The 16,554-nt window shown below is 44.4% G+C and overlaps 1 protein-coding gene across 3 annotated transcripts in view; it reads right to left on the reverse strand.

Annotated features, from left to right (window-relative positions):
• LOC122562953 (voltage-dependent L-type calcium channel subunit alpha-1S-like) overlaps positions 1 to 16,554 on the reverse strand; it is a 235,396-nt gene that overhangs the window by 128,260 nt on the left and 90,582 nt on the right. For all 3 annotated transcript variants that reach the window (XM_087973777.1, XM_087973778.1, XM_087973779.1), the window contains 5 exons: positions 14,494 to 14,614; positions 13,640 to 13,754; positions 13,008 to 13,104; positions 11,424 to 11,493; positions 889 to 1,021 (listed from right to left, as the gene is read on the reverse strand). In XM_087973777.1, coding sequence (XP_087829903.1) covers positions 889 to 1,021; positions 11,424 to 11,493; positions 13,008 to 13,104; positions 13,640 to 13,754; positions 14,494 to 14,614 — 536 coding nt within the window. The remainder of the gene's footprint in view (positions 1 to 888; positions 1,022 to 11,423; positions 11,494 to 13,007; positions 13,105 to 13,639; positions 13,755 to 14,493; positions 14,615 to 16,554) is intronic.

The following is a 16,554-nucleotide window of genomic DNA, read 5'->3' on the forward strand; positions in this document are numbered from 1 at the left end:
CTCTGCAGCAATGAGTTCCACAGATTCGTCAACCTCTGACTGAAGACATTCCTTCTCATCTCAGTTCTAAAAGGTCATCCCTTCACTCAGGTCCCCAACTCCAGCTTCTCCTTGTTTGACAAGCCCTTCATCCCTGGGATCATTCTGATAAACCTTCTCCAGACCCCCTCAAACACCAGCACATCCTTTCTTAAATATATGGCCCTAAACTGTTCATGACATTCCAAGTGCAGTCTAAATCAGACTCTTATACAGCCTCAGCACTACATCTCAGCTTTTGTTTTCTAGCCCTCTTGAAATGAATGTTGACATTGCATTTGTCTTCCTAACTGCCAAGTGAACCTGCATGTTATGTGTAAGAGAATCCTGAACTAAGACTCCCAAGTCCCTTTGTGCTTCAAATTTCTGAAGCCTTCCTCATTTAGAAAATAGTCTACACTTCTAGTCTTCCTACCAAGGTGCACAACCTCACATTTTCCCACAATGGATTCCATATGGTAATTCTTGACCTACTCTCCTAGCATGTCCAAGTCCTTATGCAGCCTCCCCACTTCCTCAACATTTGCTGTCCCTCCACCTATCTTTGTGTCATCTGAAAACTTTGCAACAATACCCACAGTTCCTTCATCTGGATCATTAATGTATAACATCAACAGTGGTGGCTCAAAGCCCAAAGGGACAGCACCTTCAGAACAGGAAAAGGGGAGGCAGCTGTAGATCTTCCCCTTTGAAGATGTGAGGTGGAACAGAATGCTGTCGTTCTGCATCACAAATGCTTACAATTATAGGGCTGGCTTTCTGAGCTCTACCTGTCCTCGAAGAAACATAGAAACAATGTCACAGGAAGAGAGCTGTGTGCACTAACCCATTCCACCAAACTTCACCTACTTGTTTGTCGGGCTGAAGATGAAGAAGGAGCTGGCATTGGGCATGGGGACTGCCTTCTCTTTCAGCTGGAGCTCAGCAAGAGGACGAGGACGGGGGCTCAGGGGGAACTCGGGCTCCTCTTCCTCATCATCACCTGCAGAAAACACAGGAAGTATTATTTAAATGGAGAAAAACTACAGAAAACAGCAACATGATGGGATTTGAGGATCTTGTGCAAGAAACACATGCAGCTAGCACCCAGCTGCAGCAGGGAATCAGGAAGGCTCACGGAATGTTGGCCCTTATTTCAATGGGGTTGGAGTCTAAGAGTAGGGAAATCTTACTGCAACTGTACAAGGTGCTGGTGAACTCACAACTGGAATACTGTGAGCAGTTTTAGTCCCTTATTTAAGTAAAGATATAATTTCATTGGAGACAGTTCAGAGAAGGTACACTAGGACGATCCCTTGTATGGAGAGATTATCTTATGAGCAAAGATTAAACAGATTGGGATCCTACTCATTGGAGTAGAGAAGAGTAAGAGATGATCTCATTGAAACATAAAGGTTTCTTAAGGGGCTTGACAGGTTAAATGCTGAGAGAGGACGCTTCCCCTCATGGGAGAGTCTAGGACCAGAGGGAATAGTCTCAGAATAAAGGGGCACCAATTTAAGACTGAAACAAGGTGAGTCCCTTGTTATCCTATGTGGTTGATTGTGCCTCCCATGATCCACGATCAACCCGGTTAGATATAGAAGCCTCTCAGGCAAAATGCCCCCTCATTAACCTGTTGTTTATGGACAAGATGAGAACTGTCACGGATCATTGTCCTGAACACAGTCAAAGCTTGGAGGGTGAGGGTAATTTACAAAAAACCTCCCCTTTCACTCCTATAGTGGGAATGTTGGGATTTCAGCCAGGCTTGATGGACACTGGCTTTAAGCTTTGGGAGTCCAGAGGAATCTCCTGTTTGGGAGACCTATTCGATGAGGAGGTCATGATGTCTTCCGAACAGTTGGGTCAGAAGTTCAGGTTGGAATCTTCGAGGAGAAAGTGAGGACTGCAGATGCTGGAGATCAGAGCTGAAAATTGTGTTGCTGGAAAAGTGCAGCAGGTCAGGCAGCATCCAAGGAGCAGGAGAATCGACGTTTCGGGCATGAGCCCTTCTTCAGGAATGACTGAAGAAGGGCTTGTGCCCGAAACGTCGATTCTCCTGCTCCTTGGATGCTGCCTGACCTGCTGCACTTTTCCAGCAACACATTTTCAGCTCAGAAGTTCAGGTTACCTCGTTCTTTTGATATCTAATATCTTTTGATATTTTCAAGTTAGAGACTTCATACAAAAAAAGACCACATTGATGTTTCATCCTTACAAATCAGACATGGAGAGGAGAGCGCTCCGGTCAGCGGACGCTCCCTCGGTTAGCACTCTCTATCACTTGCTAGGTAGTAATGTGTCGAAGGACATGGAACAACTATGTAAAACCTGGACTCAAGAATTAGGGGTGGAAATCTCCTCAGAGATGTGGGAGGACATTTGGGAAAATGTTAGGAAGATCTCTATTTGTAATAGGTCTCAGGCTACTCAACTGAAGGTATTCCATAAGGCCCACCTGGCACCAGAACGGTTTGCGAAGTCTAAGACAGGAGCGTCCCCAATGTGCCCCAAGTGCAAAGTGTAAGGTACTCTTATTCATTGTTTATGGACATGCCACAAGATCCGCAGGTATTGGGATGACAGAGCGAGTGCTTTAGCAAAGGTTTTGGGGACTGAGATTGGGTTGGATCCAGTGTGCCTCCTTTTCCAAATGTTTCCCTCCATGGATGTACATGGGAAGAAACTGTTTATTATTCTTTCTTTCTGTGCAAGAAAAAATATTTCAATGAGTTGGGTATCGGAAAATCCCCCAGGACCCTCGAGCTAGCATAGGATAGTTATGGAACACATTCCCCTGGACTTCCTTATGAGTACTATGCACCAGAAAATGGAATTGTTCTATGGAACATGGCAGCCATTTTTGAATTATATTGATGTAGATGTATCGGCTACATTATCCAGGGCCTTTGTCTAGCTGTGAGGATGGTGCCTGTTGGTTTGGGGGCCCCTGGGAGGAAGAATCCCATATAAATACAGGTCTACTTGTGAGCGGCACGGTGGCTCAGTGGTTAGCACTGTTTCCTCACAGTGCCAGGGACCCAGGTTTGATTCCTGCCTTGGGCGACTGTCTGCGTGGAGTTTGCACATTCTCCCTGTGTCAGAGTGGGTTTCCTCCAGGTACTCTAGTTTCCTCCCACAATCCAAAGATGTGCAGGCCAGGTGAATTGGCCATGCTAAATTGCCCATAGTGTTAGGTGCATTCGTCAGGGGTAAATGGAGGGAATGGGTCTGGGGGGTTACTCTTTGGAGGGTCGGTGTGGATTTGTTGGGCCGAAGGGCCTGTTTCCACACTGTAGGGAATCTCATCTACTCACTATTGCTCCCATTGTTGGGGAGCTGTGATGAGAGTTGTAATGTTATTGATTGTAATTTTAGCTATCTTGTTAGAACTTGGTATAATTTTATTTCAACTGTTTGTTTATTTATTTATTGGTTATTTACTGTACTGTAGTTTTTCATAGAGTTTTTTTTATTCTTTTTGTGTTTTGGTAGTTTGTGGAGTAGATTAGTAGTTTTTTTTCTTTTTGTTTTGTTGCTGCTATTATATTGTAAAGTGGTTATACTATTTTGTACTAGTTTTGTAATTTTGTAAAAAACCTGAATTTTTTTTTCAATAAAAATATTTATAAAATAAAGACTGAAACAAGGAGGAATTTCTTTCTGTCAGAGGGCTGTGAGTCTTGGAACTTCTTGCCACCGAGAGCCGTGCAGACAAAGTCCTTGTGTATATTTAAGGGTAAGATAAATAGATCCTTGATCTGTAGGAGACTCAACAGTTACGGGGAAAACACAGAAAATGGGATGTGAGGAATTTTGGACCAGCCATGATCCTACTGAATAGTGAGGATGGCTCAACAAGCTGTTCCTACTTTTTACATTCTTAAAGGATAAAGATGGGGTGAAAAAACACTTCAGGTGTCCTGCCCCGATAACCTCCTCCCAGCTAGCACCATGTCTCTCTCTCTCACACACACATCGCGCACGCACACATAGACAATAAAAAGTCACAAACTGGAGTGTTGGATTCATCAGGAGCTCAACAAAAGGTTATTCAAGCAGCTGAAAAATAAATAAGGAAGGAGAAGATTAAATATGAGGGTAAGCTAGTTAGTAATATGTAGGAAGACTGTAAGAGTTTCTTTAAATGTATAAAAGGACAAAAGAGAGGCAAAAGTGGACATTGGGCCACTGGAAAATGACGCTGGAGGGATAGTAATGGGGAACAAGAAATGGCTGAGAAACTAAATAATTACTTTGTGTTAGTCTTCACGGTGAAGAAAATGAATAACATCCCAAAACTTCGAGAGAGTCAGAGGGCAGAGGTGAGTATGGTGGCCATCACCAAGGAGAAGATACTAGAAAAACTGAAAAATCTGAAAGTGGATGAACCCACCTTGGACCAGAGTTCGAAGGGATATAGCTGAAGAGATAGTGGAGGTGTTAATGGTGATCTTTCAGGAATCACTGGAGTCAGGGAGGATCCCAGAGGACTGGTAAATTGCTAACGTGACACCCCTGTCTAAAAAGGGAGTAAGACAAAAGACAGACCATTACAGATCGATTAGCCTGACCTTGGTGGTGAGTAAGAGTTTGGAGACCATTGTGAAGGATGAGATTTCTGAAGACTTAGAAATGCATGGTAAAATAGAACAAAGTCAGCTTGGTTTCACCAAGGGGATGTCATGCTGACAAATCTGCTAGAATTCTTTGAGGAGGGAATGAGCAGGTTAGACCAAGGAGAGCCAATGGATGTTATCTACCTGGACTTCAAGAAGGCCTTTGACAAGGGGCCACACAGGAAGCTTCTGAGTAAGAAATAGGCCCATGGTGTCAGAGGCAAGGTGCTAGCATGGATAGAAGCTTGGCTGTCTGGCAGAAAGTGGGGATAAAAAGGTCTTTCTCAGGATGGCAGCCGGTGACAAGTGGTGTCCCACAAGGCTCAGTGTTGGGACCACAACCTTTCACTTTATACATTAACAATCTAGATGAAGGAACTGATGGTATTCTGGCTAAGTCTGCAGATAATATAAAAGTAGGTCGAGAGACAGGTAGTATTGATGAGGTAGAGAGGCTGCAGGAGGATTTAGACAGGTTGGAATAGTGGACAAAGAAGTGGCGATAGAGTACAACATGGGCAAGTGTGAGGTCATGCAGTCTGATGAGAAGAACAAAAGCACGGACTATTTTCTAAATGGTGAGAAAATTCAGAAGTCTGAAGTGAAAGAGATTGGGGAGTTCTCGTCCAGGATTCTCTCAAGGTAAACTTGAGTCAGTAGTTAGGAAGGCAAATACAATGTTGGTGTTTATTTTGAGAGGACTTGAATATAAAAGCAGAGATGTACATCTGAGGCTCTATAAGGCTCTAGTCCGACCTCATTTGGAGTATTGTGTGCAATTTTGGGCCTCATAGCTCAGGAAGGATGTACTGGCCCTGGAGCAGGTTCAGAGGAGGTTCAAGAGAATGGTCCCAGGAATGAAAAGCTTAACATTTAAGGACTGTGGGACTATACTCGGAGTTTAGAAGAATCTATTTGAAACTTACAGAAAGTTGAATGGCCTGGACAGTGTGAATGTTGGAAGGTGTTTCCACTGGTAGGAGATACTCAGACCTGAGGGCACAGCCTTAGAGTAAAGGGAAGACGTTTTAGAATGGAGATACGGAGAAATCTCTTCAGCCAGAGAGTGGGGAATCTATGGAATTCACTGCCACAGAAGGCTGTGGAGGCCAGGTCACTGAGTATATTTAAGGTGGAGATAGATAGGTTCTTGATTGTCTTGGAGATCAAGGGTTACGGGGAGAAAGTGGGAGAATAGGATTGAGAATCTTACCAGCCATGATTGAATGGTGGAGCAGGCTCGATGGGTTGAATGGCATAATTTCTGCTCCTATGTCTAATGGTCTTATGAAGGTGCAATCATATCACTTTAGTTGATGACAGTTTGTAAATAGAACTCATCACATTCCTAACGCTCCTGGTTGTGGAGTTCAGTGTCATAGAGTCATACAACAGGAAAACAGACCCTTCGGTCCAATCAGACCAGGCCAATCATAATCCCAAACTAAACTAGTCCCACCTGCCTGTGCTTGGTCCATATCCCTCCAAACATTTCCCTGGTCATGCAGAGCAATCAGGACTGTACACAGTATGCCAGCAGAGGCCTCACCAATGAACAATTCCAACATGACGTCCCAACCCTTGTTACTACTCCAAATAATATCGTTGAGACCAAAACCTTTCATTGCATACATATTTAATATATAATCTTGACCTACCTACATACATTTAATTTATTATACAAACTTAATCTGCTTATATTTTATACATTTTATATACAATTTCAATCTGAATTGTTTATCCAGTTAATATACAATATATAATCTCAATTTGCTCATACTTTATGTGTTTAAGAGATAGTATATAATCTTTGTCTGCCTATCGTGTGTGTGTGTGTGTGATATATAATTTGCATTCTCTACCTACAGTACTCTTGTATGCAGTCTGCCATTCAAGGCTACATTTTCTGAAATAATCAAAATGCAGTTCCTGTGTGTTTAGTTTAGATTAGATTATTTTAGATTAGATTACTTACAGTGTGGAAACAGGCCCTTCGGCCCAACAAGTCCACACCGACCCGCCAAAGCGCAATCCACCCAGACCCATTCCCCTACATTTACCCCTTCACCTAACACTACGGGCAATTTAGCATGGCCAATTCACCTAACCTGCATATTTTTGGATTGTGAGAGGAAACCGGAGCACCCGGAGGAAACCCACGCAGACACGGGGAGAGTGTGCAAAATCCACACAGACAGATACCTGAGGTGGGAATTGAACCCAGGTCTCTGGCGCTGTGAGGCAGCACGGTGCCACCGTGCCACCCACAGTTGGCTCAGATGTCACAGTCAGAGCTTCAACAGGACAGCAACAACAAATAACTTGTATTATTAAGATTTGAAGGAGCCAGTGATGGACTAGGGTGGACAATGTTAAAATCACACAACACCAGGTTATAGTCCAACAGGTTTATCTGGGAGCACAAACTTTCAGAGCACTGCTCCTTCATCAGGTGGTTGTGGAGCAGGACCATAAGACACAGAATTTGTAGCAAAAGGTTACAGTGTCACATGGCTGAAATCTAAATTTGTTTAATATATTTCAGCCGCATGACACTGTAATCTATTGCTGTAAATTCTGTATCTCATGGTCCTGCTCCACAACCACCTGATGAAGGAGCAGTGCTCCAAGAGTTTGTGCTCTCAAATAAACCTGTTGGACTATAACCTGGTGTTGTGTGATTTTTAACTTTGTATTAATATGGTACCTTCAACATCACTAAACATCCCGTGGTGTCTTACAGGACAATTATTAAACAAAAGTTGGCACGGAGCCACATTTTCAGTCAGATGACCAGAAGCTTGGTGATTTTGAGAAGTGTTTTACAGGAGGTAGCTGGGGTGGAGAAGCTAAGAGATGGAAGGAACAAGTTTCAGACAGATGCAACTGAAGGCACAGACACCAATGGTGGAGCCAATAAAATCAAAGATGCTTAAGAAGCTTGAATTAGAGGAGGACAAAGATTTACAAGATTCCTGGGTTCTGGACAAGATTTCAGAGATAGGGAGCAGCAGAGTGATAGGGAACCGGACTTCCAAACGTAAGTTGGAAAAAAAAGAAAAGTTAGAATATGAGATACCAGACAGGAATGCATTAGAATAATGAAGGATGGCGGTGACAAAGGTTTAATGAGGGTTTCAGGAGGAGAGGCACTGAGATAGGGGCATAGTGAGGCAATACGCCAGAGGGAGAAATTGGTGGGCTCAAAGAACTGCAGAGTCTGGAAATCAAACAAAAACAGAAATTACTAGAAAAACTCAGGTCTGGCAGCCTCAATGGAGTCCTCACTTTTGTCTCAATGGAGAGAAAGCAGAGCTAATGTTCCCAGTATGGTTCTGATGAAGGGTTTGCCTGGTTTGTAGCATCTGGGTGAATCTCCTTCGCACTCCCTTCAATCCCCGCCAATCTTCTGGTCCACTCAAAATCCATTTAATTTCAGTCTTGATCCCTTCTCATCCAAGGAAGAGAACCCAAGCCTATCAAATCCTTCTTCATAACTAAAATTCTCCACGGCAGGCAACATCCTTGTAAATCTCTCTGCTGTATCCTCTCTCGTGTAATCACACCTTTGCTATAAGTGTGACCAGACCTGCACATATTGACATTGCTGTGACCTAACTAGTGTTGCATTGGCTTCCAGCATAAACCTACCAACTCTTAAATTCCATACTTTAGCTAATGCTGGCAAATACACATTCTTGACTAATTTATCACATGTTCAGTCACCTTCAGGGATTTGTCATCCTGTATGTCAAATTCCTTTGTTCTTTGACATCTCTCAGTAACCTAAGATTTATTCTCTCTCTTGCATTGGTGCTGTTCCCCAAATGTATGACTACACATTCATCAATTTGACCTCCATCGACCACGACTCACCCTCCTGATTACTCTGTTGAGATCCTCCTGCAGTCTACAGATTTCTCCTTCACTATTAACTATATGGCTAAGATTTTTTATGCTTTTTAATCAATCTTCTACATTCAAGAGCAAATAATTGATAAAGACCACAGATAGTGAGGAGCCCAGTACTCAACCTTGCATAGACCCATTGCAAACAGTGTTTCAGTCACAGAAAGATTCAGCAAGTGTGGGTGGCATGGTGGTTAGCACTGCTGCCTCACAGCACCAGAGACCCGGGTTCAATTCCTGCCTCATTCTCCCCATGTCTGCGTGGGTTTCCTCCGGGTGCTCCGGTTTTCTCCCACTGTTCAAAAATGTGCAGGTCAGGTGAATTGGCCACGCTAAATTGCCCGTAGTGTTAGGTGAAGGGGTAAATGTAGGGGAATGAGTCTGAGTGGGTTGCACTTCGGCGGGTCGGTGTGGATTTGTTAGGCCGAAGGGTCTGTTTCCACACTGTAAGTAATCTAAAATAACAGCTTGCTTCCTACTACGGATCCAACTGCTCACTGTCTTGTATCCCATGAGGTTTTGTTCAAGAGACCATGTGGGATATTAGTCAAAGATTTTGCAAAGGTTTATGTCAACTCCATCAAATACATTTCCCTCATCAAGTCTTCTCATTACCCCAAAATATGTAATCTTGTTAGTCCAAACGCCTGTTTTATCTTATTGGTCAAACAAATCCTTGTTACCTGTCCTTGATTAATCCAAGTCTTTCAGAATAAGGATTTATCCTGTCCCTCAGAATTTTTTCCAGTTACTTCCATAGGGTCAAGGTGAAACTGACTATAATTATTCAGTTTATCCCTTTCTCTCTTGTTAAACAATGATGCAGTGTTAACTGTTCTCTACTTCTCTGACACCATGCATATTCGCCAAAGAGGATCATAAAATGATGATAATAGTCTCCGTTATTTCCGCCCTTTCATCTCCAAGCAACCCAGAATATATTTTATCTGAGTCAGGGTTTGGAATCCAGTGGGTGAGTGGCAAGCACTAGAATAGGGAATTCTATGGGTGGAGAACATTAGTTCATGGGACTCAGTGGGTGGTGGCACAAGGGAGAGGGAAACCAAGAGAAAGAGAAGGAGAGACAGTTAGACAAGGAGAAGTATAGGAAAAATATGGCAGTCAAAGAGAGGCTCAGTAGGATAGAAAGTAAGGGGGATAGAGAAACAGAGCACTTGGTTTTCTCTTCAGGCTTCATCACAACTTATGAGATTGACTCCAGAGCAAGGTAAACTCACCGCGGGAGTGTCACCGAGAGCAATGCCACTGGGAGGTTTGTTAGTGCTGATGTCAGTATGGTAACACTCATCTTTCGACACTAAAGGTTGTAGGTTCAAGACCCACTTTGCAGTCTTGATTCCAATCTCACATTCCACTTGGGAAGCGGTGTACTGCTGGAGGTAGAGTGAAGTCTCCTCTCTTAGCTGGATATCAACAATCCCATGCACTATTCAGGGATTCTACACCAATGCTCCTTCCAACTCCTGTTTGCCGGTTGCTGTAGCATATGGTGTCATTAAGACTGTCACACTATCCTATATTTTATTTCATTTATCTGATGTGGGCATCACTGGCAAGGTTAGCATTTATTGCACATCTGTAGTTGGCTTTGAGAAGGCAATGGCAAGCTTCTTAAGCTTGTGCAGTTCTTGGGGTATACGTGGACCCACAGTCCAACCGGAGGGAATTGCAGGATTTTGACCCAGTGACACTGAATGAACAACAATAAATTTCCAAATCAGGATGGTGAGTGGCTTGGAGAGGGACCTGCAGGTGATGGTTCTATCTGGTGCCCTTATTCTTCCGGATGGAAATAGTCATGGGCTTGGAAGTAGTTTTGGTGAGTTGTTGCAGTGCATCGTGTAGATGATACACACCCTGCTGCACTGTGCTTCAGTAGTGAAGGGAGTGGATACTCATGGATGTGGTGCCAATCAAGTGGGCTGCTTTGTCTGAGATGATGTTGAGCTTCGTGAGTGTTGTTGGAGCTGCACTCATCCAGGCAGGTAGGAAATATTCCATTACACTCTTGACTTGTACTTTACAGATGATGGACAAGCTTTGGGAGTCAGGAAGTCACCCGCTGCAATATTCCTAATTCCCACCTGCTGCATTTATATGGCCAGTCCAGTTCAGTTTCTGGTCAGTGGTAATCCAGCATGTTGATAATGGGGGATACAGTGATGGTGGTGCCATTCAACGTTAAGGGGATATGGTTGGATTCATCTCTGTTGGCAATGGTCATTGCCTGGCACCTGTGTGATGTGAATGTCACTTGTCACTTAACAGACCAAGTCGTGAGTTCTGTCTGGGTCTTGTTACTTTTGGACATTGACTTTTTCAATATCTGAGGAGGCGCGAATGGTGCTGAACATTGTGCAAACGTTAGTGAACATCCCCACTTCTGACCTTATGATGGAGGGAAGGTCATTGATGAAGCAGAAGATGGTTGGGTCTCGGACACTGCCCTGAGAATTCCTGCAGAAATGTCCTGGAAATGAAATAACTGATTTCCAACAACCACAACCATCTTCCTTTCTATCAGGTATGATTCCAATTAGCGGGGGGTGGCTAGACCAAGTAACCTTAAGAGATCCAAATTTATACCCATCCTATTTGTTTCCAAGGTGGACATTCCTGGTTACTGAAAAACCCCACTCCATTCACCTTAGAGGAGCCAGCCCACAGGGTCAATTATCTCATTGTTTGTGTGACCTTGCTGTGTAAGTTGGCTCTATGTTTCCTGATTTACACAGTAACTTCAAAAATACTTGATTAACAAGATAATGATTGAGGATGTTCTGGTACAAAGTATTAGGGAAATGAAAGATCTTTCTCACTGAAATTAAGTCTGGTGTTAGTGTTTGGCATTACCTGGAAAGTCAGCAGAAGGATAAGGCTCCTTCACTTCATTGACATTAGCTTCAAACTCGTCCACTTTCAGCTGCAAATTGTAAATAGATTCGGTGAGTAATTCAGCAAGGTTCATACAGAGAGCCAATTCAGAATATGCACAATTCCAGTGGACACATACACAATGGAATTCTCAATCCCAGACTATATCCACATCAGTATTACATACAATACGTATACCACATTCCAGTGTCCAAGCCCTGTGTAAGATACCCATCTGACATTGGCTTGTTCAAACCAGCAATTCAAATCCAGGCCCGAAGTCAGACCCCAGTGACTTGGGAAACAGGGCAGGACCTGGTTGGACAACTGGGAAAAATCAAACCCTTCTCTGAATCCTTTACCTTCCAACATCCATTTTATCAAGCCCCTTTCCCGCTCAATCAAAACCTCTCTCTGACCCAGCACTCCATCAAACCCCTACCCAACTCGGTCAAAGCTCTCTGCACTCTGTCAAACTCCCACTCCATCAAACCTCTCCATCCTCCAACACCTACACAATCAAAAACCTTCCTTCCCCTCCTGCACCCAAACTGTCAAAGCCCTCCCGCACATCAAACTGCTCCCCATTCCATCAATCACCTCCTGCCCCCTCTAACACCCAGCTCATCAAACACCTCCTGCACTTCATGAAATCCCTCCCCCAATCCCATCAAATCACTCCCTCACTCTCTCAAAATTATCCTCCCCTCCATCAAACACATCATCCATGCCCCAAACACCTACTTCATCATCTCCATAAAGTCCCTACCCCACCCACCAAAGCCCACTCTGTCAAACCCCTCCTCCACTCCATTAAAACCCTGCCCCCATAAAAGATTGTGATCCATTTTTCATGAACCTGGAACTGGCGATGCTGATCTTTTATTAATCCCATGATTTTTTTGGACATTGGGCAGGGAAGGGACTAATGCTTAAACAAACCATCTTTACACAAAGTGAAATGCCATTGGCCACAATGACAGAACATTTCAACTTCCCCTGCTGGGTGGGGGCTGTTAGGTCATTGGCTTAAAGGTGAATGGTCATGACTGATCCTTATTAATGCAACAACTAAAGCTTCTTGAGTATACAGGCATGTTCATTCGAAAATATGAAAGCTATGAATTTCCCAGGCTGCCTGGAATCTATGTTCCTGAACAAGCACATGCACAGCTCCAGAAACACTAAGCATCATTGCCTCCTAGGTATCCTCCTAAAGCAAAGTGAGTTCCTTGAGCTGCTCAATCCCACACCAGGTCCGTGTTTCCCCCACTAGATTTGTAGAATTCTATACTTGTCCTGCATTTCCCCCACTGGAGTTATACAGTCCCAGATCTGGCCTGTGTTTCCCCCATTAGAATTATACAATGCCAGTCTGTAGTGCTGTGGTCCTCAGTGATTAAGTCAATATTTCACATTCCCCATAAATTCTGCCATATGCAGGGCTCAGCATCAATCAGCACTACTATGCCTGTGTTTGCTGATGGGACCCAGAGAAGTCTGGCTGAGTTAACAAGAATGCAGGGACAGTGCTAAGCTGGCAGAGACAGGTTTAACATTGACCTTGGCAGTGGTGGGAATGCCCTCTGCCTTAAGCTTTGCCAGTTCAAGTTTCTTCAACAGTAGCTTCTCTTCCTCTGTTCGGCCCGGGTTGGCAGCCCTGAATAATGAAAGCAGAATGCAGAATTAGAGCTCAGTTTGATTCTCAGTGTCCGAGCCTAAGGCTTGTGTCATGATTCTCAGTAATTGAGCCTGAGGCCTGGGCTGCGGTCCTCAGTAATCGAGCCTAAGGCCTGGGCTGTGGTCCTTAGTAATCGAGCCCAAAGCCTGGGCCACAGTTCTCAGTGACTGAACCTGAGGGTTAGGCCATGGTTCTCAGTGGTAAAAACAATGACTGCAGATGCTGGAAACCAGATTCTGGATCAGTGGTGCTGGAAGAGCACAGCAATTCAGGCAGCATCCAAGGAACTTCAAAATCGACGTTTCGGGCAAAAGCCCTTCATCGGTGACCAAGCCTGAGGACTGGGCCATGTCTCTCAAGGAGTTCCATATTCCACATTTAGCTCATTTGCCCTAAATAAACATCCAGATGCAGCAACGTACCGGATACTGTGTTCTCACAGCAATGGTGATGGCGATGGAAATTTCCTCACACCTCCCTCTCCTCCCACCACCTGCTTCTCTCTCTAACTCACCTCTCCAACTTCCTCCTCTTCTTCTCCTCTGCTGCTTCCTTCTGAGCTGATGTCAGACTTTCTGCCTCTGCGAGATTGTCAACAGCGATGGCCAAGAAAACATTTAACAGAATATCTGGAGAAATCGAGCTGAGGATCAAATATATGCCAAAAGAAAAACTACAATTGAGTCATAGAGATGTACACCATGGAAACAGACCCTTTGGTCCAAATCATCCATGCTGACCAGAGATCCTAATCGATCTAGTCCCATTTGCCAGCATTTGGCCCATTTCCCTCTAAAACCTTTCTACTCATGTACCCATCTTTTAGCGTGCCTTTTAAATGCTGCAATTGTACCAGTTTCCACCACTTCCTGCAGCACCACCAGACGCACCATCCTCTGCAAGAAAAATATGCCCCTCAGGTCCCTTTTAAATCTTTCTCTTCTCACCTTCTCCCCTACCCTGGAATAAAGACCTTGGCTATTTACCTTATCCATGCCCCTCATGATCTTATAAACCTCTGTGGAGTCTTGACGGTCCAGGGAAAACAGCCCCAGCCGATTCAGCCTCTCCCAATAGTTCAAACCCTCCAAGCCTGGCAACATCCTTGCAAATCATTTCTGAACCCTCTTACATTGACAAGTGGGCTGAGTGTCCATCAAATATCAAACCATCTACCATTTGTTAATGGAGTGGCCACAAATAGACCTCAAGCCTTCCCCCTCAGAGAGAGCTGGAGCTGTTATCACTCCAACCACTCCAATCCAGATCCATTCTCCAATCTCTACATCCCTCACTATGCTTATTCCCAACCCCAATCCACGTACCTACCCACAGTTTAACCGGGAGAGTGTTCACACTGAAGGATACAGTTTCCACAAACAAACAGGATGATGAAGTAAATACAGACCAGCACACCAGGGAAAGAAGGGCCTCCGTAGGCCATGATGCCATCGTTCATAATGGAATTCCAGTCCTCACCAGTCAATATCTGCAGCAAATACAGTGTGTCACAGTGTGTTCTCCAGCAGACAGGCAAACAGACAATCCAAGATGGGGTGGGAGGTCTGCTCATCAACAAGCTTCAATAGGAAACCTTGGGATTTTTTCTTTACCAGTACAGCATTCCTAGAGTCAGAGAGTCATAGACATATACAGCATGGAAACAGACTCTTCAGTCCAACCCGTCCATGCCGACCAGATATCCTAACCCAATCTAGTCCCACCTGCCAGCACCCGGCCCTTATCCCTCCAAACCCTTCCTATTCATATATCCATCCAAATGCCTCTTAAATGTTGCAATTGTACCAGCCTCCACAACATCCTCTGGCAGCTCATTCCATACACGTACCACACTCTGCGTGAAACAGTTGTCCCTTAAGTCTCTTTTATATCTTTCCCCTCTCACCCTAAACCTGTGTCTTCTAGTTCTGGACTCCCTGACCCCAGGGAAAAGACTTTGTCTATTTATCCTATCCATGCCCCTCATAATTTTGTAAACCTCTATAAGGTCACCCCTCAGCCTCCGACACTCAAGGGAAACAGCCCCAGCCTATTCAGCCTCTCCCTGTAGCTCAGATCCTCCAACTCTGGCAACATCCTTGTAAATCTTTTCTGAACCCTTTCAAGTTTCCCAACATCTTTCCGATTGGAAGGAGACCAGAATTGCACGCAATATTCCAACAGTGGCCTAACCAATGTCCTGTACAGCCGCAACATGACCTCCCAACTCCTGTATTCAATACTCTGACCATTAAAGGAAAGCATACCAAACGCCTTCTTCACTATCCTATCTACCTGCGACTCCACTTTCAAGGAGGTATGAACCTGCACTCCAAGGTCTCTTTGTTAAGCAACACTCCCTAGGACCTTACCATTAAGTGTATAAGTCCTGCTAAGATTTACTTTCCCAAAATGCAGCACCTCGCATTTATCTGAATTAAACTCCATCTGCCACTTTTCAGCCCATTGGCTCACCTGGTCCAGATCCTGTTGTAATCTGAGGAAACCATTCTTCGCTGTCCACTACACCTCCAATTTTGGTGTCATCTGCAAACTTACTAACTGTACCTCTTATGCTTGCATCCAAATCATTTATGCAAATGACAAAAAGTAGAGGGCCCAGCACCAATCCTTGTGGCACTCCACTGGTGACAAGCCTCCAGTCTGAAAATCAACCCTCCACTACTACCCTCTGTCTTCTACCTTTGAGCCAGTTCTGTATCCAAATGGCTAGTTCTCCCTGTATTCCATGAGATCTAACCTTGCTAATCAGTCTCCCATGGGGAACCTTGTCGAACGCCTTACCGAAGTCCATATAGATCACATCTACTGCTCTGCCCTCATCAATCTTCTTTGTTACTTCTTCAAAAAACTCAATCAAATTTGTGAGACATGATTTCCCACACACAAAGCCATGTTGACTATCCTGAATCAGTCCTTGCCTTTCCAAATACATGCACATCCTGTCCCTCAGGATTCCCTCCAACAACTTGCCCACCACCGAGGTCAGGCTCACCGGTCTATAGTTCCCTGGCTTGTCTTTACCGCCCTTCTTAAACAGTGGCACCACATGTGCCAACCTCCAGTCTTCCGGCACCTCACCTGTGACTATCGATGATACAAATATCTCAGCATGTGGCCCAGCAATCACTTCTCTAGCTTCCCACAGAGTTTCTCGGGTACACCTGATCAGGTCCTGGGGATTTATCCACTTTTAAACGTTTCAAGACATCCAGCACTTCCTCCTCTGTAATCTGGACATTTTGCAAGATGTCACCATCTATTTCCCTACAGTCCAAATCTTCCATATCCCTTTCCACAGTAAATACTGATGCAAAATATTCATTTAGTATCGCCCCCATTTTCTGTGGCTTCACACAAAGACCCGCCTTGCTGATCTTGGGGGGCCCCTATTCTCTCCCTAGTTAC

The sequence above is a fragment of the Chiloscyllium plagiosum genome, unplaced genomic scaffold (assembly GCF_037043375.1).
Source record: "Chiloscyllium plagiosum isolate Xiang-an unplaced genomic scaffold, Cpla_swu_hap1 HiC_scaffold_26, whole genome shotgun sequence".
NCBI classification, from domain to species: domain Eukaryota; kingdom Metazoa; phylum Chordata; class Chondrichthyes; order Orectolobiformes; family Hemiscylliidae; genus Chiloscyllium; species Chiloscyllium plagiosum.